The sequence below is a fragment of the Pongo abelii genome, chromosome 8 (genome assembly GCF_028885655.2).
Source record: "Pongo abelii isolate AG06213 chromosome 8, NHGRI_mPonAbe1-v2.0_pri, whole genome shotgun sequence".
Lineage (NCBI taxonomy): Eukaryota > Metazoa > Chordata > Mammalia > Primates > Hominidae > Pongo > Pongo abelii.
The window spans coordinates 34,985,221-35,010,860 of NC_071993.2; the positions used below are offsets into that span (position 1 = coordinate 34,985,221).

Here is a 25,640-nt window from a genome sequence, read left to right on the forward strand (position 1 = left end):
TACATTTGTAAATCAAGTCATTATCATAATCTGTTTACCAAAATAGCATACTAATTCAAAGGACACAAAGTGATTACTTTCTTGCTTCCAGAAACACCCATAGAGGTTATTTAGAAACCAAGACATGTAAAAGCTCAAGGCTATTAGACAGTTGCAGAGAACTGTACCCTAACAAATGGCCAGGAAATTTTCTGTAGGCTGAGAAATAGAGTAAGTGACCCACAAACAGGGGAGGGGAGGGGAAAGATTAACGTCTACTATACGCCCATTCTGTGCCAGGACCTATGCCAAGTCTTTGCATTGATTAACTTCATTTAACTAGCATGTCAATGGGTTGTATGTTCTGTGAGAGAAAAAATGAAAGGTTGAAGTTATGGACTCCATCCCCACGTGACACGTCACTGATATATCTCCTAGTTGTTTGATTGTGAATGTGGGTACCATGAAGAAATGAGAAAACTTCTGTTAACTGTATATGTTTTCAAAATAGGAACAGGGTTGAAATTAAAATTTTTATTAATAGGCATACGCATGGTAAAATTGACACTCACTTTAGATGCTGCTCCTCCATTAATAATGGACTTGACAAAGATTCCCAAATCTGCGTGGTTCTCTTTTGACCGGTTACCTTTCACACTGACACCAAGGCCGGCAGATCCTGAATCATTAAGTGGGACTTCAAACGTCAGAAATTCCCTGGTGCCATCAGGTGTGAGAACAATATCCTCATCTTCTGCTTTCTAATAGGGAACAAAATTGCACAGCACATTATAGTCCAATGTTTCTTTCTCTAAGTTATTTTTAAAGACTGCTAATGAGCAGTTCCTTAATCATAAGAGGCAAAATATTTCCATGAAGGTTCCACAGCAAGATCCATGAAAACACTACATCTGCACCCACTCCAGAAGATTCTTGGAACCAGCTGTTAATATTTTTATATAGCAATTATTCAATATTGAACCAAACTTAAATCAGATTTGAGAAAGATAGAGGGAAAATGTAGTGGAAGGACTAAAGACTAGTAGATTTCTAGAGTTCAGGATTTTTTTGGTCTAATTATATATTCTAAACAACAAGAAAAACAGTAACAATGGGAGTAAAAATAAATATAATTCATTTATCTCTCTTTTTATGAGGAAATTCTGAAGTTATCAATATATTTAATGTTCACTAATGGTGTTTATTCACAAAAAAATAACAAATCCTGATCATACAAAATCAGCAGAAAAAGGTATATGGGTTCAGAGAGCCTCTAAGGAATTCTAACATCAACATCTGTGAGACAAAGTAGAGATATACTACATCACAGAAAACTTTTCCACAATACTGTAGCATACATAATATAGCTGGTAAATATTATTCAGGTTAACTTGTTTAATTAGTTATACATCAAGATTTAACTTCATAGTCACCAAGTATAGAAGGAAGACTTTTAAAATAAAAAACATTTAGGATATACAAATTATTGTTCACCTCCCTTAAAACAGAGGAAGAAATGAAAGCTTAATGTAGAACTGAATAAAATGCATTAAGATGACAGTCTGTCATTAAGAAAGGCTACACTCCAGAAGAAGAAACACTCAGCCTTCTGAGCTCCTCCTCCTCAGCAATCCCGCCCATGACCAAGATTTCCACCATCTCTATACTGGTCATGTCCAAATCAGTAAGGCCAGGATGCTTCTTCAAGCACAAACTCTTGCTCCAACCACATAACGGACATGTGGCACAGGCTCTTCAAGTAAAAACTGAATGGCACATCTAGTCCTACAACCTATTTCTCCTCCTCTTTTCCCACGTTTGAAATATTTCTCCAGCATCTGTTTAATCATTCAAGCTTGACTTATCAAATTATAATTGAAGAATAAGAAATATAATGGTACACAGATATATAGGAATATATACTTTAGACAGATTGTGCTTTTACAGAACGTTCAATAACACAAAAAAAGTAGGTGACTGCATCCTACCAAATTTTTGAAATGTCCTAATAATAAAAATCAACCCAAGGAATTTGGAATTCAAGGAAATTTGGAATGCAAGGAATTTGGGGCATAAACATGCAATCTTAGATGTCTCAATTAGATAAAATACATTTTGAGAGTACACTATCTGTAAGTGAATTTTTTAGATCATCATAAAATAAGCAATATGGTATTTATAAATCTTTAGACCCATAGTAATGTGATGTTTCTAATTTACAAATAGGTAAAGTTAACATTTTATGGTAGGACATCTTTGTGCTATCTCAAAGGATGGCCTGATAGTTTTTAAAGACAAGTAACACTTCAATTACAATAAACTTGCTAATGGGTTAAAAAAACATTAAAACTTATATAATGAAGGACTCAAAATAAGAACCTGAAAAAATACAGGGTAATAGTCATGTTAACTATGCAAAGTAAATACATTTATGATCAAAGTCCAAAGCCTTAAGCCTGCTCATTATAAAAACTAGATTTAAAATATTCCCAGGCTGGGCGTGGTGGCTCACACCTGTAATCCCAGCACTTTAGGAGGCCGAGGCAGGTGGATCACGAGGTCAGGAGATCAAGACCATCCTGGCTAACATGGTGAAACCCCATCTCTACTAAAAATACAAAAAATTATCCGGGCATTGTGGCAGGCGACTATAGTCCCAGCTACTCGGTAGGCTGAGGCAGGAGAATGGCGTGAACCTGGGAGGTGGACCTTGCAGTGAGCGGAGACCACACCACTGCACCCCAGCCTGGGCGACAGAGCAAGACTCCGTCCCATAACAAAAAATAAAATAAAATAAAATATTCCCAGAGAACAATTTTAGCTCAAATAAAACCAATGTATTGTGGGCAAAAAAAGAGCAAATATATCAAATACTTTGATACAAAAGTATCTTTATATACATGCTTTGCTCTATAAACATGAATATTCAATACACTTTTTATTTTGGTCCATGTAGCTCAAAACAAGTGTTTTTGTTGTTTGCTTTTTTGAGACAGTCTCACTATGTCACCCAAGCTGGAATGCAGTGGTACAATCACTACTCACTACACCTTTGACCTCCCCAGGCTCAGGTGATCCTCCTACTGCAGCCTCCAGAGTAGCTGGGACTACAGGCACATGTCATCAAACCGGGCGAATTTTTGTATTTCTTTAGAGATGGGGTTTCATCATGTTGGCCAAGCTGGTTTCAGACTCCTGGGCTCAAGCAATCCACCCGCTTTGGCTTCCCAAAGTATTGGGCTTATGTGCCCAGCCCCTTGAAACATTTACAGAGTACGAAATAATGACTGTGTGGGAATGAACTGCGCTACCTCAATATAAAATCTTTATTTATACTTTACAAGAATATAAAGTATGGAAAATTTTGACGTTTAAAATACAAAACAACATCAATACACACCATAGTTCCCCTTGACTTTAAATTTGGAGGTTACTGAAATAAAAAATTATTCTGTCAATCAGTACTTATAAGCCTGGAAAAACTACATTTGAAAAAATGGAAAACAAGAATATTCTTTCTATGGACACATCTAAGTCTCATCATTCACTATGCTTACTTGCTTTAACTCTGGAAGGTTCTTAATTGTTACTTTCTGATTTGAATCTTCAGTTGCCTTTTCAGTGTTTACTGAGTTTTACATTTCCATAACATTTTACCAAGGCTTACAATTCTCATATTTTTCCTACTTGAAAGATCAGGATAAGGAGCTGGCTGCATATATGAAGAAAAATTTTAATCAAGTTGCAATATTTTCTGATTGCCGAACTCTGAACCTGTTTTAAAAAACAGCATATTCTCCAGTGGATAGTTTCATTTATTATAACAACTGCAGAATGGGAATAATCTTTTTCAGCTTTCTTATCAAGTCTTAAGTCATTATTATCATTAAGAACATTGATGTGAAACATTGTATGTTTCATGTGATATTCCATTATTAATCCATTTGGCTTTTGACATAGACAGAAATTAATGCCAGCTTTTAGAACTTAGTTCTCTGGCAGAAAAATGTTTTTTAAAAATTTTGCTCTACAAAAATCATTTGAAACGGTATATTACTGAGAACGTTCATAAAGTCAGATAGTATAGGAATCTCCATATTCTGATGTAAAATAGAAACTAACTTTCTATCACCTTGCTATTCCATCCAAATTCTGCACCTTATCAAGTGTTTCTCGAATTAAGATCTTTCTACAGAAATGCAAAAAACGTCTTTTCTTTAACTCGCTCCTCATGTCATCTGTGCACAGTCATGTCACTCAAGCACACCTGCCTCACGCACATACACGTGTGTATACCTCAAGTGATTGTTTTCAGCAATAAAGCCTGTCAGTTCTTCCTTTGCCCATTTCTCCATTACCATTTGTTGTCTTTAAATGCCCAGAATAAAAGGGCACCTTTGCTAAGGAACCTGCTGAATGGGTATTGTGAAAGCTACTTACTATCCCACCCTCCAGAGAGCATCAGAAGAGATGTACATTTCTATCTGCAGTGAGACAAAGAGTCACAAGTGGGCACCATCATGGCCCCTTTTTCCTTCTTCCCCAAATAACAGTCCAAAAAACTGAGAATAGAGCTGGCCTATAGGCCCGAATCCACAGTTAATCTGCAGCAAAGGTGTTATCTATAAAAAAGGAAATAAGAGTTGATTGTGTTAAGCAGCAGAAAAACAATCATGGGAAGGGTAATCTCTGAGCCGCAACAAACGAAAATTTGGATGAGAATGTACAAAATATTGTGAAGAGAGGCAAAAGAAACATGGTCTGTGCACAAATGATAGAAGACCATAAAATTATAGGAGTGAGCTCAATAGCCGATTTTTGGCTTTGTAACAAAATATGTGACTCAGGAAAAGTTTTATCACTCTACTATAAATCATTAATTTCTCTCAAGATCTGCCCTTATCTACAGAATTATCTTTTTTTTTTTTTTTTAAGACACGGTCTTGCTCTGTCATCCAGGCTGGAGTGCAGTGGCATGATCATAGCTCTCCATAACCTTGAACTCCTGGACTCAAGCGATTCTCCCGCCCTCGGCCTCCCAAGTAGCTAGCTGGGACCCCAGGGCACACCACCAAGCCTGACTAACTTTTTCTCTTTTTTGTAGAGATAGGGTCTTGCTATGTTGCCCATGCTGGTCTCAAACTCCTGGGCTCAAGCAATCCTCCCACCTTGGCCTCCCAATATGCTGGGATTATAGGCAAGAGCCACCATGGCAAGCTGAATTATTAGCAAATAGCTAGTAAATTAATGCACAAATCCCTAGTAAATTAATAACAAAAAGATAAGCAGTCTGGATCAAACAGGAAAAGGATGTAAACAAGCCATTCACTAAAGAAAGATGAGCAAACCAATAAATAAACCTCCAAGTACAAGGTTCAATCTTACTCGCAAATCAATCAAAGGTTATCAAATTGCTCCATATATTTTCTTTAAATTAATGATATCCAACAAATACTGCTTTGCCATAGAACACTAAAAAATAAATAAAAATAATGATATTTAATACTGGTGTGGTGAAATGCGCATGTTCTTGCACTGCTGGTGAATGTAAAAAATGGTACGATATTTATGGAAACCAATTTGACAATGCTTATCTAAACCTTCTACAGTTTGTCTTTTTCTTAAGCTAGAAATATTACCTTTAGTGATATGGCCTACAAAAATAGTTGTGATCACGTACCAAGATTTAACTGTGAGGATATTGTTTTAATTTACAATAGCTAAAAATTGACATGTATGACAGTAAGTCAGGAAAATTAAGATATATCTACACAATGGAATGCCATTCAGCTAATAAAGTGTCTTAGCAAAATATTATGTAAGACAAAAAAGTATTTGTGACTAAGAAATTGAGTTTTACCCTTTGGGCTTCCATAACTTCCAGTACACCCATCAAAAACCTCCACAACATATTTTTATGAATTAATGTCTGCCTTCAAATATCACTAGAAGCTTCACAAGGTAGGAATTTATGTCAGTCTTCACTCGTGCCTGGGGCATGACATTTATTAACAATAATAGGATATGTGGCTGGGACATGATACATATTAGTTAAATAGGTAGACAAGAACATCTTTTTACTTATTTATTTTTTCTGAGATGGAGTCTTGTTCTGTTGCCCACGCTGAAGTGCAGTGGTATGATCTCAATTCACTGCAATCTCGCTTCCCGGGTTCAAGCAATTGTCCTGCCTCAGCCTCCCAAGCAGTTGGGACTAAAGGCATGAGGCACTACGCCTGGCTAATTTTTATATTTTTAGTAGAGACAGGGTTTCACCATGTTGGTCAGGCTAGTCTGAAACTCCTGACCTCAGGTGACCCGCCCGCCTTGGCCTCCCAAAGTGCTGGGATGACAGGCATGAGCCACCAAGCCAGATCAAGAAAATCATTTTAAAAAATACATTATCTTTGGCTAGGCTCACAGACAGAAATATATATTTAAAAAAATACATTAAAATGATGACACTGAAGTCACAGAATTACAAGTGATTTTAATTTTCTTCTACACATGACTGAATTTTCTACAGTTGATATGCATTATTTTTACAATACAAAAAATCCATTGTATACCACTTCTTTAATTCTGCTTCCTCAAAAAAACACTGCATGGGGGAGGAGAAATTGGTAGAGGGTTATACAGATGGTCCACAACTTACAATGTTTCGACTTAATGATTTTTCCACTTTTGATGGTGCCCATGAAACCATTCTGTTGTTCACTTTCAGTAGAGTATCCCACAAATTAGATAAGATATTCAACACTTTATTGTAAAATAACTTTGTGTTAATTATTTTGCCCAACTGAAGGCTAAGGTAAACCTTCTGAGCACATGAGGTAGGGTAGGCTAGGTTACAGCGTTGTAGGTTAGGTGTATAAATGCATTTTCATCGTAACAATATTTTCAACATACAGTGGGTTTACTGACAAATTTATGGGGAAGTAACCCCATCAAAAATTGAGGGGCACCTGTATATGATGGGCAGGGGCTGCTGCTGGGGACAAAGATGGGCTATGAATGAGCACCTTAGGACAGCTCTAAAAAAACAACCATGCCATGACAGTAAACCATCATAGCGTCACGCAGAACAGAAATTTTCATAGACGTTAAAGACAGAATATACTTATTCAACAAACAGAGATTAAATAATATGCAGGTAGGTATCTGAGACAATATGAACAACCATTTATATTTTTAACTAAGAGAAAGATTTTTTAAATGGAGAAATTATCATGGTTTTTAAATTTTTCTTAAATTTAAGAGCCATGATAAACCTCTTAATAAAAGAATAACCCTCCAAAGAGACTCCAAACTTTCCTTAAGTTCCCCATTTTAATTTATCCCATATGTGAGATGAACATTTCTGTATGTTATTTGTGCTGATATTATAAAGTTCATTATTCTTATTAATAAAGTTCAAATGTCATATCTGGCTTTATAATGCTCTTTTCTAATTTGAATGGTAGATGCCAAATACATTTTGAAAGACTTTTAAATTTTTTGCTTGGTAAAATAATGCTAAGGAAAAAATGTTTTGCACAATTATTAATCTCTAATGTTAACTCCCAAAATACTCACCCAATCAAAGAAACATCAGACAAACTCAAATTGAGGGACATTCTCAAAATAATCTGCCCCTTCAAAAATTAAAAATTTGCTTGGAGTAATTTGTTGTTGAGAAAATATTAACAAACGTAATAGGTTAAAGGAGATTAAAGAGCCATGAGAACTTAGTGCCATACATGATCCTGAATTGGAAACAGGACTAAATTCTATTCATACTTGTATTTCATTCATTCTCTCATTCACTTATGATATAAAGAACATTAATTGGGACAACAGATAATACAATCAATTTAATCATTTTCGTAACTATAACACAGTTACATAAGAAAATGTCCTCCTTCTGGCCAGGCGCAGTGGCTCACGCCTGTAATCCCGGCACTTTGGGAGGCCGAAGCGGGCAGATCACGAGGTCAGGAGATCAAGACCATCCTGGCCAACATGGTGAAACCCCATCTCTACTAAAAATACAAAAATTAGCTGTGTGTGTTGGCATGTGCCTGTAATCCCAGCTACTCGGGAGCTGAGGCAGGAGAATTGTTTGAGCCTGGGCGAGAAGGTTGCAGTTGAGTCAAGATCGAGCCACTGCACTCTAGCCTGGGCAACAGAGTGAGACTTGGTCACACACACACATACACACACACACAAACAATATGGCAGCCTACACTTGATCTATTAATATAACTGTTAGCAAAATAAACCTAATAAGACCCATGCTTAATTTCTAGCTCATTAAATTTCTAAGTTGAGACTCTAACCTTTCTGAAGTTAGCCTATCAAGATGGCTTCTGACCTTCAAAAAAGTTCCTAAAGAATCCCCAATGTATCCCTGTGGTTTCTGTAGGGAAAGCTCAATAACACTTTCTAGAATGCATTTTGAATTCTTGATAAGCATGTGGCTGGGCGCAGTGGCTCAAACCTGTAGTCTCAGCACTTTGGAAGGCCATGGTGGGTGGATCACTGAAGGTCAGTTCGAGACCAGCCTGGCCAACATGGCGAAACCCCGTTCTACTAAAAATACAAAAAATTAGCCAGGCTTGGTGGCGCGTGCCTGTAATCCCAACTACTCAAAAGGCTGAGGCAAAAGAATCGCATGAACCCAGGAGGCGGAGGCTCCAGTGAGCCGACATCAGTGAACTTTGTTAATAAAGCAAGACAAATGCATTCTACAAATAAAAACAAACAAAGACAAATATGATAAAGAACTACAAAATGGGAGAGAACACTAGTTCCGGTTAGGGTAAGCCTCACGAGATAGGTAGAAGTCAGTAGGATTAGAAGTTGGCGTCCGTATGGACAGGCAAAGAAGGTGAGAGCAGGCCGGGCGCAGTGGCTCATGAGTGTAATTCCAGCACTTTGGGAGGCCGAGGCGGGTGGATCATGAGGTCAGGAGATTGAGACCATCCTGGCTAACACGGTGAAACCCTGTCTCTACTAAAAATACAAAAAATTAGCCAGGCATGGTGGCCGGCACCTGTAGTCCCAGGTACTCAGGAGGCTGAGGCAGGAGAATGGTGTGAACCTGGGGGGCGGAGCTTGCAGTGAGCCAAGATCGCACCATTGCACTCCAGCCTGGAAGACAGAGCAAGACTCCATCTCAAACAAACAAACAAACAAACAAAAAAAAAAAGAAGGTGGGAGCAGCCCAAGTCAGGAGAAAGTATTTGCAAAACTGGTCACTGGGCTGGGAAAGGACAGAAGTGGCCATGCAATAGTTAATGGAAATCAATGGTACTAAACGCGTGTTCTAGGAAAGCCTACGTATCAATCCATGAGCAATGTAAAAAAAAAAAAAAAAAAAAAAAAAAAAAACATCAACGAGATCTCTTCCCACTATCTTGACTAATGAGATGGCATCTAACCCTGGATTTCTTTATTACTTATTTATTTTTAAAAAATTCAGTCATAGTTTATCAACCTCCAACATGGAACTCATACTGTATTACCTGAAACTATATATGTAGCTTAGCTTTTTTTATTTTTCCCTCCTCAACATACCAAGTCGCATTAAGGAGAAATAAAATCTGCCCTGCAGATTCTGGTGTCAGACAACCTGAGTTTGTGGCTGGCTCCAAGATGTGGCGTGTCCTAAGGTTAATTCTTTGTTCCTCCCCTTTCAATAGGATAATATCACCAACTAAGTCAAGCTTGTCCAACCTGAGATCTGTGGGCCGCATGTGGTCCAGGATGGCTTTGAATGTAGCCCAACACAAATTCCTACCTAAACTTTCTTAAAACATTATGAGATTTTTGTGATTTATTTATTTATTTATTGGCTTATCTGCTATCATTAGTGTTAGTGTATTTTATGTGTGGCCCAAGACAATTCTTCTTCCAATGTGGCCCAGGGAAGCCAAGATATTGGACGTGCCTGAACTAAGTCATGGACATTGTAAAGATTAAATAAGATAATCCACATAAAGAGTTTCATACAATAACTGATGAATAAATGCCAGTCATCGATAGGACTGCAATGTTAAGCATTAGAGATGAAAGAAACTGTCTTCTATTTTTTGTAAGCCTGTATAAATCACATATAGTTCCTGACAGAAGTAATATATCTCCTGCAGGAAAAGAAAAAGAATCATAACTGTATGCACAGGTACCATTCCTGTGGTTTAAAGTGGATATACCATGATTTGCTCCAAAATCAACCCTGAGAATGCCCAAAATGAAAGTGAGCATTGGACTTGGATTTGTGGTGAAATCATTAGTGCTCCCCTCCTCCCCATTTCTAGGCATTGACAAAATAGATAATTAAAGATTTCACAGACCTAGAACCTAAAACAAGTCATTAAGAAACACTAATAAAAAGAGCAAAAGCCTATCATGGAGTTTTCCTTGAGCAATACTATGTGCCAAGAACTAGCAATATTCAAAAAGCCTAAAACAGATCCTTGGCCAGCAAAAGGTAGAAAGGCAGAGACTGTGTCCCTGTCAATTTCTTAAATTATCATGTTAATATTAAGCCTTTTACAACTCAAAATGATACTGCATACCTGGAGCACAAACAGAGGCACAGATGTGAGAGCACGCATAAAAAATTAAGAAACAAACAATATTTTAAACTAAACTACACTTTTAACTTTGTTTGGGAAACTCATATTAGAAAAAAAAGTCCAAGTGTAACTAGAAGCCAGACACATGTAAAAGTATATATGACTTCCTTTTTTAAGGTGACTCCCAGTCACCATGTCATGCTACCATAAACACACAGCTTGTGAATTGAAATGCACCTTGCATTTCTTAACAGAATACCACATCAAAAGATGCTTCTTTCCCTCTGGTGACTGAGGAATTCACAGCCGATCATCAGTTTCCTCAACACGACTGACTACATGTTTTTTGTTGTTATTTTTAACTTTTTGGTAGAGATGAGGTCTCGCTATGTTACCCAGACTGGTCTTAATCTCCTGGGCTCAAGTGATCCTCCCAAAGTGCTAGGATTACAGGTGTGAGCCACTGCACCTGGCCCTGACTACATGTTTTGAAAGAACATCCCTATCTTTACTACTTAAAGCATCATTTTCCATCTCAGATTGTCTCAGACATTAATAGATTAGTTTGTGTGCAAAGTCATTGTGTTTTCCAAAATATTCTATGATACTTATCCTAAACCATAAAGGAATAGCTCTTCCCCTAAGGATCACATTGTAAATACCTCCTCCTTTTGCATTTATTCTATAACTATTTCATGGTACAGATACAAAAGGGGTGTGTGTGTGTGTGTGTGTGTTTGTGTGTGTGTGTAAATGACTGTGGATCTATTTTGTTTTATAGATCTTTTCCATTTATTTTGAGATATGGTGAGAAAAAGCTAACTTTTCTAAGTAAATGGGCAATTGTTATAAACACTACGTAAACTATCCTTTTAAAGCTACTAATTTGAAGTGCCATCTTTAACATACATGCACATACCTATACACATCATGTTGGTTTCTGTAACCCTTAATCTGTTTAAATGATCTATTTGTTTACCCCGATAACAATGCCATGCTGTTTTAGGTATTGTAGCTTTACATTATACTATGCCACAATTATTGTCTTTTCAAAGAGTAGTATAAATTGCTATTGTACCCCATTTTATTATTTAGAATCAATTTGTCCAATTTCCCCTAATCTAACCTACCCCCAACACATAAATATCAGTGTGATTTTGATTAGATATAATTGCCCTATTTATTTTATAAGCCAAAAATTAAAGCTAGGAATTGTCTACAACACATACTTATTAATGTGGAATATTCTCAAGGTTGTTTACTGATTTTCCTCCAAGATGTAATTTGTCACCTGTTTTTAGAATTGTGGAATATTTATAGGAGGATCACTTGAGCTCAGGAGGTCAAGGCTGCAGTGAGCCATGAAATATGGTGAGATTCTAGATTCAAAAAAAAAAAAAGAAGGAATATTTGTAAAATAACATTAGTTCAAAGTTGCCTGTTTATAAAGCTGTACAGAAAATGAAACCTGTTTATTATGTTATTTAAATTCATTATTTTCTTACTTTTTTCAGTCAACAATGTAAAAATTTTTGGAAAGGGACATATTGACATTACCTACTATGGAAATGACTTCACTAAATTTTCCATTTACAATAGTTTGAGAGTGAATGTTTTTGTGCTCTGTTGTTTGATGTAAAAAGGAAAAAAGATCCTGATTGTTAGAATTTCTACCTTGTCAATATAAAATGCCCTTTTTACTCCCATATAGCGCATCATCACAGAGACTGATAGCGCAATCCTTCCTTTTATTGTGTTAGTTCTGCCTGCTGGAACTAAGCTTACTCTTTTATCCCCAGTCTGTCTCAGGACTTGTTTTCTTAACAGGATGCAACTATGTTTGTATTTTAATGTGAGCTGTGAGTCCTTAACTTTTGTTAAATTATCTCTTTTATAGTTATTCTAACAACTATGCTTAGCCTAATACTGACACATCACTTTAATTTTCCTGTGTATACTTTTTTTACTGTATTCTCTTAGCCCTCCCTTTTTTTCCATGACTGAATCAAGTTTTTTAACTTTTCTTTCCATTTTGTGGCCACTTATAATTTAGCATTTCACAACTCATGAAATACTTTGCATATATGCCAAACAACTAAGCTTTGGTCCTCATTTTGCAAGTGAATAGGAAGTCTCTCTCTCTTTTTTGCGTCTATCTGACCAAAATTAATCACAAAATATACTCCATTTGGGGTGGTAACAATAAGTCACCTTAAAATAAGACCACTTTGGCATTTAATAAACCCATGTATTAAATATTATGAGCCAGGAAAAGGCAGGACAAGTAACTTCATATTAAATTAGTAAGAAGTTAGTTCCATGTATCCTTCCAACATCTCTGCATCCTTCAAAAGACAAAGCTCTTACCGTTTCTTTTGGAATCTGCATCTGGCTTGGCTCTGCATTCTAGAAGAATTGAAGAAAAACATAAATACAGACTGACCAAAGCCATCTTCAACACACAGGGACACAATGATTTATTTTAAAGAAAATTTTGTTGATTCTTAAAATCCACAAAATATATAAAGGGTAATTATATGATGGCTGATGTAATGCTCTGTCTTCCAACCTTTTGCTGATGTGTGTGTTTATGTGTGTGTTTTAAGAAATTTTTCTAGATATACATTTTTACTTGCTCATTCACAGTACATCATGAATTTATTATCTGGAGGAAAACAAGTCTCACCAAACTGCTTTCCTAGTCATGGCACTGTTTCTAATTTTGCTTTAAAATTTTCCCAATCAAATCAAAGTTTTAAGATATAGAATCATTTGATAGCTAGACCAGATAATAACAGTTTGAACCACAGTCTGAACCACAGCTTTATACTTTAAAATGTTGCACAGAAAATAAACATGATTTTTTTTTCATATAATGTTGATTTGCCTTAATTATCTAGGAACTTACAAGGATGATTTATTAAAAAAAGGCACCAACTGATAAAAGTATTTAGATTTAGACACACAGAATTTAAACACAGACACCCCAAACAGAGGAAAATAGTTATGTCTACTGGATTCAAGATTATTTTTAAATGCCCCCTCCCTTTAAATTTTCAGGATTTTATTCTCTTAAATTTTGAAAAGCAGCTGCAACATGCATAATAGACTGACGGCCTACTGGCGTACTCCTTAATGAAAAGCTCACAAGCAATAAATTACATAACCAAGAAAAAAAAAAAAAGTAGGTAGCAGAAGGGAAAAACAGAAGCCTGGAAGATCAAAATTGGACAAGAAGAACCTGAATAACCTTAAGCTGGCTATATGCTGGCACTAACTCTGGAAAAGGCTGCTTAAGAGCAGTGTCTAAGCTTTGGCAATCTAATAATGCTAACTAGTGCACTCCGAGACACTGAGGAAGAATTAAAGCTTCAGCAAATCACATGGAAAGCTAGTTTTTTTTTTTTAAGTGCTCATTTACAATTTAATAGAGACATCTCCAGATTTAGGATCAGGTGGCATTTTAAGCACAAAATTGGATAACAGTGGGGGGAAAACGAAAAACTGAATTTAAATTGAGAAATAATGCATTAAACATTTTTAAATATAAAGAAGTTTTCACAATTTATTCAAAATCTACTTAAGACAAAAGTGTTCACTTTTCAACCCTATCACAGTCTGAAATTTCCACAAAATCCACATTAAGTTTTAAGAGCTGTGTATAACCAGGGGATAAGATATTATGACTAAAATTTATTTTCATTTATAATATTTATAGAAATAGTTTATATAGAGAATAAAATATAGTTATTGTATTTATAATAAAATATAAATTTTATCATAACACATCCATACTTGAAGACACAACTTAAGAGAATTTGGGCTATATGATAAATTTGGAAACCTCGTTTCTAAAACCTTGTCACTCTAGATTATACAAATTAATTTTTGTTTAGAGTTAAGAGCTAGATGAAAAGGATGTATTCCAAAATGATCCAAGTAGAATCTGTTTTGAAATATTTAAAATACCACTCGTACTTGAAATAAAACAATTTTCTTACCACATCAAAAGACAAAGGCAACTCCTCCAATTATGTCATTTTTATATATAAATGAAACCTAGCACTTTTGCAGAAAACCACTCAGAACTATGTACATTTAAGACACTTATTTCATTCACACCAATACCATGTAAATACTCAGATGTATTAATGTATGTATGGAAAGTGAAGGAGATAGGTTGCAAAAGTTGTAAATGCCTTTTCATTTCCTTCATTTATGTCATCCTAAATAACATGACCTATATTTGTATAATTAATAGCCATGAGGCTTATTGCCACTTAGGTCTTTTTATATTTAATAATAATTTTTTTAAAAAGGTCTTCCTTTTCATACAACAGTAAGGAAGCAAGCATCTATTTGGCTTACTGACATGTACTATGAAAATGTGAAATATGAAAATTTGTCATATGCAGTGTGGAAGATGGCAAGCTTTCAGCGACAGTCTGTGGAGTGACAGTTCTGAAATAATCGGCGTCTCTGTATTCAGTCAGTCCATCTGAGGGTGTACAGTGATGAACATTTGATGCCCTTGAAAATATCCCTACAGTCTGATGTTTAAGTACTCCTCCAATCATTACTGACGATATCCATTTCTGAAACTAAGGGAGTATTAGAGAAAAGAATGTTTGTATTCAGTGAGGGCTGAAAGAAATATAAGATCTAGAAACTCCTCGGAAAATGTCTCAATAAACATTTGCCATCAGGCAACTAACCCAGACCCCTGGCCACTGCATATCAAAAATCTTTCATCTACTCTAAATTTACACACCAGTTCCCTTGGGTGGAAGGCGTCTTCCTGGCGAAAGACCAGAAGGCTCACAGTTCCTTCCATCTTGGTGCTTCTCAACAGGGAAACAACTTCCTCTTGGGATTTGCCCACTAAATCTACTCCATTTACCTAAAACAAAACAAAACAAAAGTTTTCAGCTGTAATCCTGTGGAAACAACAGGAAAAAAAAAACACACACACACACTCTAGGACTAGCCATATCTGCTATGGAACATAACTCATTGCATGCACAATTCTGCCATGATCTGGGAACCACTAAGGTTTTGTGACTAATAAAGAAACTAAGACCAGATATCTAGAAGTAAGAGAGGAAGTGGTCAATCTTTAAGTGTTCATCATTAAACCCAAAGTGACAATCACCAGGGCATTGACAAGTACCAAGTAATATTTCAAAAATGTCAAGTTAACACAAAACTTACTGGCTTAGAACAGAGATATTTTGATAGCCTTGTGCATCATAGGTTTTCTTATACCAAAATAAAAAGGTGTTGCTCTTATAAAGGGTAATAAAACCACACCAAAAATATTTTGGTACAGTATTTTCACTTTCAATGAAATTTTACTGATAAATATAAATAAAACACTTTACCTCTAAAAGGTAAACATTAAAGAAACACAACTACAAAACTATTTTTTAGCATGGAAGCAATATTTCAACTGAAATTTTTTCAATGTTATGAGAGAATTCAAGCAGGAAAAAAATTTAAAACAACTTGTTCTTAGGGAATCTTTTATCTAACAGGAATTATAACATCATTATCAGAAAGCACTATATACTGCATAGAAATGAGAGCATATGTTTCCTTTAAAAGGTATTCTACATTTTTCTCTTCAGACAAAAAAGACATTTTGTCCAAGGCAAATAAGTTTATAACTTAAATTGCAGTATCAAAATTTTCCTGTAGTTAAAATATATTTCAGAACATTTCTCCTTCTGAAAACAATCAACCTCATATAGCTCAAGGTACTACTATTAAGGAATTGCAGACAGAAGGACTGAATTCAAGTTCCAGTGGAGACTCTTACAAAATAAAACAAGCTACGACTGCACACACGGGCTAACGTACCACTCAATTTATACCCCAAGGACAAGCGGCCTTTTCAGGATGCAGGACCCTAAACATAATTTGTACTCAAACAAAAGAAAGTGAAAAAAAAATCTAGACAATTAAGTCACTTGATACTTTTTTCTTTGTATGATTCTAATTATCTGGACACTCAGAGAAAATGCACATAAGTATCAATATTGTATAGCTACAACTGTAGATACTAGAAGGTTGGGCTTAAAGCATGCAAAAATGAAGTTTTCATTTTAAGACAAAGATGACAGCTATGGAAATAAAGCCTAATTCGAAAGACATACAGGTTGCAGGTCTTTCTCATTGCTTTAAAGTAAAAAGGTTTTTCTGATATGTTGAAAGTAAAGCGATTATGTGATAAAAGAAAAAAGTGACTCAATAATAAAGCAATTATCTTTAGAAAGAAAGAGGGAAAGAGCCAGAAAAGGGCAGACATATTTTTCTGGACTCAGAAGACAGGAGGACTGAATTCAAGTCCCAGTGGAGACTCTTACAAATAAAACAAGCTACAACTGCAGACGTGGGCTAATGTACCACTCAATTTATACCCCCAGGACAAGTGGCTTTTTCAGGAAGCAGGACCCTAAACACAATTTGTACTCAAACATCTGTTATTTAGCTTCTAACAGTGCCTATTTAACATACGTTGTCACACGCACAGGACCAAAACAGTGGGAATAAAATTTAAAGGATCTAGGCTCCAAATGTAGACATGGAAAAAAATACAGACGGTATCCCTCTCCTCCCCTGCTTTACAAAAATTCTTTAGGAGAACTCAATCTGGAGAGATAGAAATCATATATGAAACTATAAGAAAAAAGGATAGTGTGGTAAAAGTTTACCCTAGCATTAATATTTGAATACTAGTTAATTAGGAAATGCAGTATCTGCTAATAAAAATAGACTATATTTTCTTTAAAAAAACTAAGAAAAATGGTTAAAAACATATTTTTCCATTTTCTCTTTTATGTGCAAATCATCACACAAACACAAATTATGTATGTTAATGTATTTCCAAGGCAGCTTCAAATACCAATGAACCCAAACTCATAAGACATAGAAAAAAAATTCAAAGACGATTTTCCTTTTCTTTCCTGACATTTGACTCTTATGACTCAATTTATTCTCCATGCTGCCATTTCAAGATTTCCTTGCTCCTCTTATCAAGACACACTATTTTCATTTATTTCATCTGTCTCTGTTCTCAATACATTTCCATATTGCCAGACATAAATATAAAGCCATTTAGAAATGTAACCTTACAGACATTTTATATGACAAAATGTTACCTCATAAACCAAATGTCTGAGTAACTAAAAATTTATAACTAAACTAAATGGGGGTGGGCATGGTGGCTGACGTCTGTAATCCCAGCATTTTGGGAGGCCAAGGCAGGAGTTGAAGGCCAGCCTGGCCAATGTGGTGAAACCCTGTCTCTATGAAAAATACAAAAATTAGCCAGGCATGGTGGTACACACCTGTAGTCCCAGCTACCAGGGGGGCTGAGGCAGGAGAATCACTTGAACCCAGAAGGTGGAGGCTGCAGTAAGCTGAGATTGTGCCACTGCACTCCAGCCTAGGTGACAGAGCGAGACTCCATCTCATAAAAAAATAAATAAATAAATGGAAAGATAATTTCTCATCAGATAACATGGAAAAAAGAGCTGGGCACGATGGCTCACACCTGTAATCCCAGCACGCTGGGAGGCAGGAGGATCGCCTGAGGCCAGCAATTCAAGACCAACTGGGGCAACATAGCAGGACTCTGCCTCTACAAAAAATTTTAACAATTAAAAAAATATATATATAAAATAACATGGAAAATCTAAACGTAAAACAGAAACACATTTTGTGATGCATACTTCTGCTAAAATGTATATAACTGAATTTCATATTTTATGAAAATGTTTTTAAAAGTTGGCTCCTGGAAATGGAACATTTCAAGAATTAGGGAACATCCTGCTGGGGAAGTCACTTACCTCTATAAGTCTGTCCCCTGCCTTAAGTCGGCCATCCTGAATAGCTGCCCCCCGGGGGAGAATGTTTTTCACATAGATTGGAGCTGAGCCGCCTATTGTTACATCTCTGGAAGTGATGCTGAATCCCAAACCTTCTGTACCTAGGTATGTGAAGGGGAAGAAAAGTAAACAAAATGAGATAATCTTGAATTTTACAGGTGTATTGCACTAGTATACTCAACCTCAACTTGACATTCTGTAACTTTCACAATGGTCCACATTTCTTCTAATACTTTAAAAGTTATAATAAATTTTTCAAAATAGACTAAATTGTGGAAGGTTTAAATGGTTTACATATCAACAGTTATTAATCTATGAAGAAACAGCAATCTTCTCAAAGACAGATGAAAATTAATATGTAAATATGACTGCTAAAAGTTTTTAAATCAATGTAAATCTTTGAATAGGAAATTCACTACATGAAGAAAGAAAAAAACTTCTGTTAAGACCCACAGTACCTCAAAACTCAAGTATTATTGTGCAATAATGACATCCAAATTTTAAGGGTAGGAGGTATGAGCAAGGGAAATGAAAATGTCCAGGGAGATGGAAAAGAACAGTGAAATGAGAGATGTCTCTAGATAGAGGTAATGGAACCTCCCAAAATCATAATTATTCAAAGCAGTTTACTAAGAGGATAAACCATGAACCAAATTATCTTTGCCTAGTTCACTTCTAATTCACCTAAATCTTACCATGTATATTTCCTTCACAACCCCCCACTCCCAAACAAGGCAAATTACTCAGTGAAGACTCCATCTCAGATCATGGCTACCAAATCTGGGGATCATATTATGCTTAAAGGTACTAAATTAATGATGCATTTATAAATTACTCTGATGATTCACAGAATTTAAATTCTCATTTCTTTGGCAGCTTTCTTGACAGGCAGTCTTACATGCTCAATACAAAGCAGAAAAGCGTTTATATGTCACTAGAATCAACACGCAAGAAGCCAACATGTGCCCAGGAAAAACTGGGAAGATAATGATACATTTCTAATGAATCACATTTTTACAATAATGATTTCTACCCTAAGCTTTTTTAAAAAGTTACTTCTTAAGATATCAGTTTCCATTTCAGTTAAAATATTGTTAAGGCAAATGCTTGCTCATTATGGGAAGAATAAAGAGATCTGTAAAGGTGAAAAATCTAGAAAAGAGCACATTAATCTGATACATCACTCAGTATAAAACTGTAATGAAAAGTATAAAATATAAGTGAATAAAAAATGGGTGAATAAAAATGTAGATTAAAGAAACATTAAAGGAGAAATAAAGAAAACACTCCATAATTATTCCTGTAGCAAAACCTACCACAGTTATTCTCAACATCAAACAAAGCATTTATTTACTTCTAGTCTGAAGTCACTTTAGGGTGCCTGGACTATTAATATTTCTGATGTCTTCCATGCTGAACACCTGAATGGCATATTGTCTATATGAAATGTTTGTAATTGCTCTGGGGAGATTTTTCCATATGTCTGCTTTCACGAAACTCTAATGACTTGCGATAACATTTATTAAGAAAGAATTCTTAATTACTCTCCTTTTGCAATACTAATTTTTTTGAACTATGAATGCTGACTGTTGTAGGAACCTCAATACTATTAAAATATCAGCAATAACCCCTAAATCTGTAAGCTAAAAGTTCAGGCAATGACCTTTTAAGGAAAGATAAGTAGATATCAATTTTCATTTAACAAAGCCAACAAAACATTCTGCACTGACTGAAACAGATTACTGACCTTCTCCTCTGACTTTATTAAAAAGCTAATTTCTACAAAAGAGCAGGGTATTTGAGAATACCAAAATGGCAACAAATATTAAGAAATCATAATTATGGAAGCAAGTACACTGAGGCTATTCTGTTGTCATGTTATATAATATAGCTCCAAAATTAGGCCAAAGAATCATTATACTGACATCTTTTTTTGTACTAAGAGTTGATCCCAGTTTTTGAAGAACTGCTGCCACTCAAAGCACATTAGCTCACTTTGAACTGAATGTGAAGTTTAACACTGACACACCCTATGTTTTTAATGTACTTCACTAATAAATGTAATAACTGGTAAGAAAAAAATCTGCTAGCTACAAGGAAAGCCTGTTCAATTCTCCCACATTCATTATTATTAAAATATATGCATTTAGTCCTAATCAAAGATAATCAGCATTCTTCCCCACATTTATAGTAAACATAATTTTTATATAAAATATTTGTAAGTATTGGCAGCATGCACAAGCAGCATGTGCTTTTCGTCATACATTCTCACAGCTGGTAAATTCAAATCAAGATAGATCTATGGGACTCCATATCATTAAGATTACTCAAGGTCTGAAAAACACTTAAAACCATTGTTTCTCCTTACAGTAATTAAGCATAGTCTTTCTAAATTAGCTTGTGTAAATGCAATCATATTTTTCATTAAATGCTATTAAAATAATATCTGTATTCAAAACAATGGTACTTTTAATGGCAAATCACCTCATTTAAAAAGTTCATGTTATATCATGATTTGTCAAGTATCCTAATTTTTGAAAAACCATAATTAACTAAATGAATATTGCTGTATCAGTGTAAAAAGGAAAAGATATTTATGAACCAGTATCTTTATGACAATGGTGAAGCAAAATACTGTACCTTTGTTTAGAGATCTCAAGCAGAATTTTATTTTTTATACAATTCTATTTGTGGTTTTTGATATGTTTTTGGTTAAAAACAAGGGCCTGTCATTTAAGTAGAGCAAAAGGAGGAAAGAGGATGTGATATTTCTCTCATTTAGGAATTGACAGAGCTAAAGGGGTTTCTGTTGATATGACTCTGTGTTTGCAATGAGGCAAGCTGTCAACTCCTGATCATGTCAACCAAGTATTTAGAGCTTAAAAGCCAGTAACCAGAAATAAGAAACTTGAGGTTCACATAAAGTTCACTGAAAGAATATGAGTTAGAAAGGAAACAGCAGTCTCAGAGTTTACAACCTTGTAAATGCTACCCCAAATGTAAAGAAGAATGGTCTGAATATCCGGATATGAAAAACATTCTAGTAAGAATCTGTGGCCAACGGCCACATGACCTGAGGAAATAATGAACCTCTCCTGGAATCATTTCCATCCAACTATAAGAGTTGATGGTTGAGCCTATAAAAAAAATAAATATTGTTTATAATAATACCATTTTGAAAGATATGATTTAAAAATATATCAAAATGCTCAGCTAAAATGGATCAGGAACAGTAAAAGTGTATCTTGGTGCCTGGACGAAACATTGGGTGAAAATCATAATGTCAAGTTCAATAGTTTGCACTCAACTTTGAAGGAGGCAAACTGCAAGAACATGCTCTCTATACAGAGATCCACTGTATACAGGAAGGGTACTAAAATACATAACGGATGGAAGATGTATGAAGAATCAGCAATCGCCATCATGACTTCCACATCACCATAAGAAAGAGAAGCAGGCCTGGACATGGTGGCTCACTTCCATAGTCCCAGCACTTTGGGAGGCCGAGGTAGAAGGACTACTTGAGGCCAAGAGTTCCAGATCAACCTGGGCAACATGGCAAGACTCCAACACAACAAAAAATTTGTAAATGAGATGGGCATGGCAGCACGTGCCTCTAGTCACAGCACTTGGAAGGCTGACGTGGGGTGTTGCGGGCTACGGTGAGCTATGACTGCACCACTGCACTGTAGCCTGGGCAACAAAGAAAGGCCCTGTCTCAAAAAAAAAAAAGAAAAAGAAAAGAGAGAAAAAGAAAAGAAAAGGAAAAAAAGAAAGGGAAGTAATGCAGTAATACAAGAAAACAAAAGACAAGAGTCAATGGCCTGGCTTCTCAGCAACCTACTATAAACTCCTGGCAGCCTCAAACAAATTGGTCCCTCCCAACATCAAATACTGAGATTGACATGCACTACCTCTAAAGTCCTCCTTGAGGGCTGGACTTAGACAGCAAATGGGGCAGTCAAAATGGTCAAATCCTTACTATTGTTCTGCATTTTGATATTAATGTCCTGAAGCCATTTTCTTTCACAATCAAAAATTTTACTACAGTAACTGCTATCTTCTTCTCATAGACATATTTTAAAGTCTTATTCTCTGCACTTTTACATTTTAATTTCTACAGAGCAAAATAAACCTGAGACATATAAGAAATACAATTTTAAATATGTTAAAAGGTAAGTAACTTTAAAAAATCTATCAGTTCTTTCACAAAATAATTAGATAAGACTCAGAGTGCTTTGGGTTAGTAGGCTGACTTTTAAAATAAATTCCATTTCTACCCTTGTGTGTTGCTACTAAGAAAAGAAATTCCACAAAACAAAAACAGGATACGTCGTACCTTTCTTAAGCTGGATATTAAGCCTCTTGCCTATTTTTTTGGTGTTATAACCACTGCTTACAGTCGTACTAAATACATTCTGAGATGCCGAGGCCGGAGCGGATGGTGGTTTTCCCGAGGGGTGTGCGCTATGAGGTAGTCGTGAGTGAGAGTCTATCTGCTCAGGCGGGTGGTTCAGTCGGGGTACTCTCTGCACCGTGTGAAGCCCTGCACTGTTCACACTCCTGTTGTCAATATACTGGCTGTCAGGGCTAAAACGGCTTGAATAGTAATTGTTCTTCTCACTTTGGGATAGTTGTTCATACTGCTCTTTATTTGCTGCAGGAACCACATGGAACCAAATGATGGGTGTACGCATGGCTTGGCGAAACATATGTTGTGCTCTGGGTTTGAGAAAGAATAGAAAATTAGCAAATTAAGACTGGCAGACTAGAAGATATTATGAGCTTAATTAAGTACACTAATTAAGCAATAAGAACTGACAGGCTGTTGAAATTGAAAAGCAAAATTCTAATAACCCATTTATTAACCAAGTTTGCAGCTCTGATCTATGAATAGCTGTTTCTTCAAATATAAATTTCTCATTCTCTCAATAAAAATAGAAAAATTATCTACAACTACAGATAAAATTCTGTCCTCTCGATTGTAAATCATTAAACATGTTTTAAGTACAACAGAGGTATTATAATTTCAATAACAGAAACCAAATGGAACCTTCTCTCTACAACATTGTCTAATACAACTTGTAGACATTACAAAATAATTCCATTTAACTTTTCAAAGAAAGACAGAGCTTTATAATTATATTTACAATCTTGGAATGGGTTAGATGTGTATTTAAAATTTTTAAAATACACACACACACACACACTTAGAAGACTATAGAAAGTAACTATTAATTATTTATTAAGTTGGTATATGTAAAAATCTCAAGAACAGCAATCCACGCTCAATAATTCAAAATGTTGACAGCTGTGGGTCACAGTGCACCCATACAACCAGCCTGGGAAGCAGCTCTTTCTCATGCTGGTTCCCTGGTCAGGACCTCAAGTTCTTAAGAGTTCTGTTTGCTCCTGCCTTGTTTTATAAGAACTGGCCAACTTTTATGTTTTTCATTGACTAAGGGCCTGAATCAAGATAAAGTGTATCTGAATACAACCCAATATTGTATCTGAATACAACCCAAGATAAAGTGTATCTGAATACAACCTCAAGAGATACAAACAGCTTTACCTGCTTGTCTGTATCTAGAGAAACTGTGTGCAGCAAAGGTGGACGGGTGAGTTAAAGTATGATAAAAATGGGCACACTGTCAATTTTCCAAAAGGGGAGGAACCAGCAAAATTGTAAAGTTGAAATGGGGGCCATACTACTTAAGAAGAGCTATATCCATCAGAGGACATTTTGAAATATAGTCTAATGGTATTAATTACTTTGAATATGTTTAAATTTTTAAAAGCTAATGGCAGAAAATATTCCTCTCCAGTATACAGACTGAGATCACAGCCATGTTGTTTGAAGCATTTCAAGTGACTGCACTCTGTTGTGCCTAATGCAAGTAAGAACAGAAGTGCAGTGAGCACACACTTACTGTTCAAATCTTCTATTTCGAAGGTCGCCATCATTAATCCTGACAATGCAATCATTCTCATGAAAAAGATTTTCATGTTCAGCTTTACCACCTTTCTCCAATCGTTTTACTAATAACCCCAGGGTTCTGGAACATTAAGAATGCAAATGATTACACATGTAATATCTCCACCATGCACACTGCCCTACCACTTTAATGCTGTTATTATATTTACAAAGATTGCCTTACAAAGGAGCATGTTAAAAATCACTGTTCATACATTTTTAAATGACAGACAAAAACCACAACAGTTTAAATGACATGTAAAAATGCATCCCTTCCATAAATGTAAAAAATCATTTTCTGGCTGGTCAGTACTATGTTTCGAGAACAAGCTATAACACTCTCTCTGTTTACAAATGCCCCAAACAGAGCCCGCCTAATGGTTGAGTGGGTATTGCAGTGTGGAGGATGGATAAGCATGTATTTTTGAATGGCTTGGGCAATTTTCTGCTTTAAGCCAGCTGGTACGCTAGCTTAAAAGACGTCTGCAACTCCCATCTTTCTGTGAAAGTAAAGGTAATGAGGAAAAGCTAACCTCATTGCACTGCAGGTTTGAGAATGATAATAGGAAAGATTTCAGAAATAAAAGAGTTTCCGTGCTTTGCATGTGAATTTGACAGTGCTTAGTATCGTGAATTTCAAAACCTGTTAGGTCTCCCAAAAGCAAGTCATTTATTGTCAATATTCCCATTTGGAAAAACAAATGACCCAACAGAAAAACGTCAGTGAGAGGTTCAAATAATGCCAATCACCATTCATCTCTTCCATATATGTACTCACTCAGGTTGAAAGAAAAGTGTGAATGACCTTTGAGAGACCCCCTACTTGCTCTAGAACACTAACTTCATAACTGACAGGACATTCTATACAGACTGGGACAAATAAGAAATACTTCTTTAAATCACAGTATAAGCAACAGGGGTCTTAACCTAGCTCTGATTGCTGCTATTTTTATTTTTTTAGTCTTATTTTATTTTATTTTTTTTGAGATGGAGTTTCGTTCTTGTCGTCAAGGCTGCAGTGCAATAGCATGATCTTGGCTCACTGCAACCTCTACCTCCTGCGTTCAAGCGATTCTCCTGCCTCAGCCTCCTGAGTAGCTGGGATCACAGGCATGCGCAACCATGCCCAGCTAATTTTTTTGTATTTTTAGTACAGCTGGGGTTTCACCATGTTGGCTAGGCTGGTCTCAAACTCCTGACCTCAGGTAATCCACCCGCCTCAGCCTCCCAAAGTGCTGG

General features: G+C 35.8%; 1 protein-coding gene across 34 annotated transcripts in view; it reads right to left on the bottom strand.

Moving 5' to 3' along the window:
- The window catches only part of PARD3 (par-3 family cell polarity regulator), a 713,016-nt gene that overhangs the window by 253,025 nt on the left and 434,351 nt on the right, over positions 1-25,640 (bottom strand). For 18 of the 34 annotated variants that reach the window (XM_063727277.1, XM_024253530.3, XM_024253528.3 and 15 more), the window contains 6 exons: positions 24,358-24,483; positions 22,767-23,149; positions 18,389-18,528; positions 15,310-15,438; positions 12,906-12,944; positions 552-740 (listed from right to left, as the gene is read on the bottom strand). In XM_063727277.1, the coding sequence (XP_063583347.1) occupies positions 552-740; positions 12,906-12,944; positions 15,310-15,438; positions 18,389-18,528; positions 22,767-23,149; positions 24,358-24,483 (1,006 nt within the window). The remainder of the gene's footprint in view (positions 1-551; positions 741-12,905; positions 12,945-15,309; positions 15,439-18,388; positions 18,529-22,766; positions 23,150-24,357; positions 24,484-25,640) is intronic. The other 16 variants (XM_024253533.3, XM_063727279.1, XM_024253534.3 and 13 more) reach the window with 1 other exon arrangement.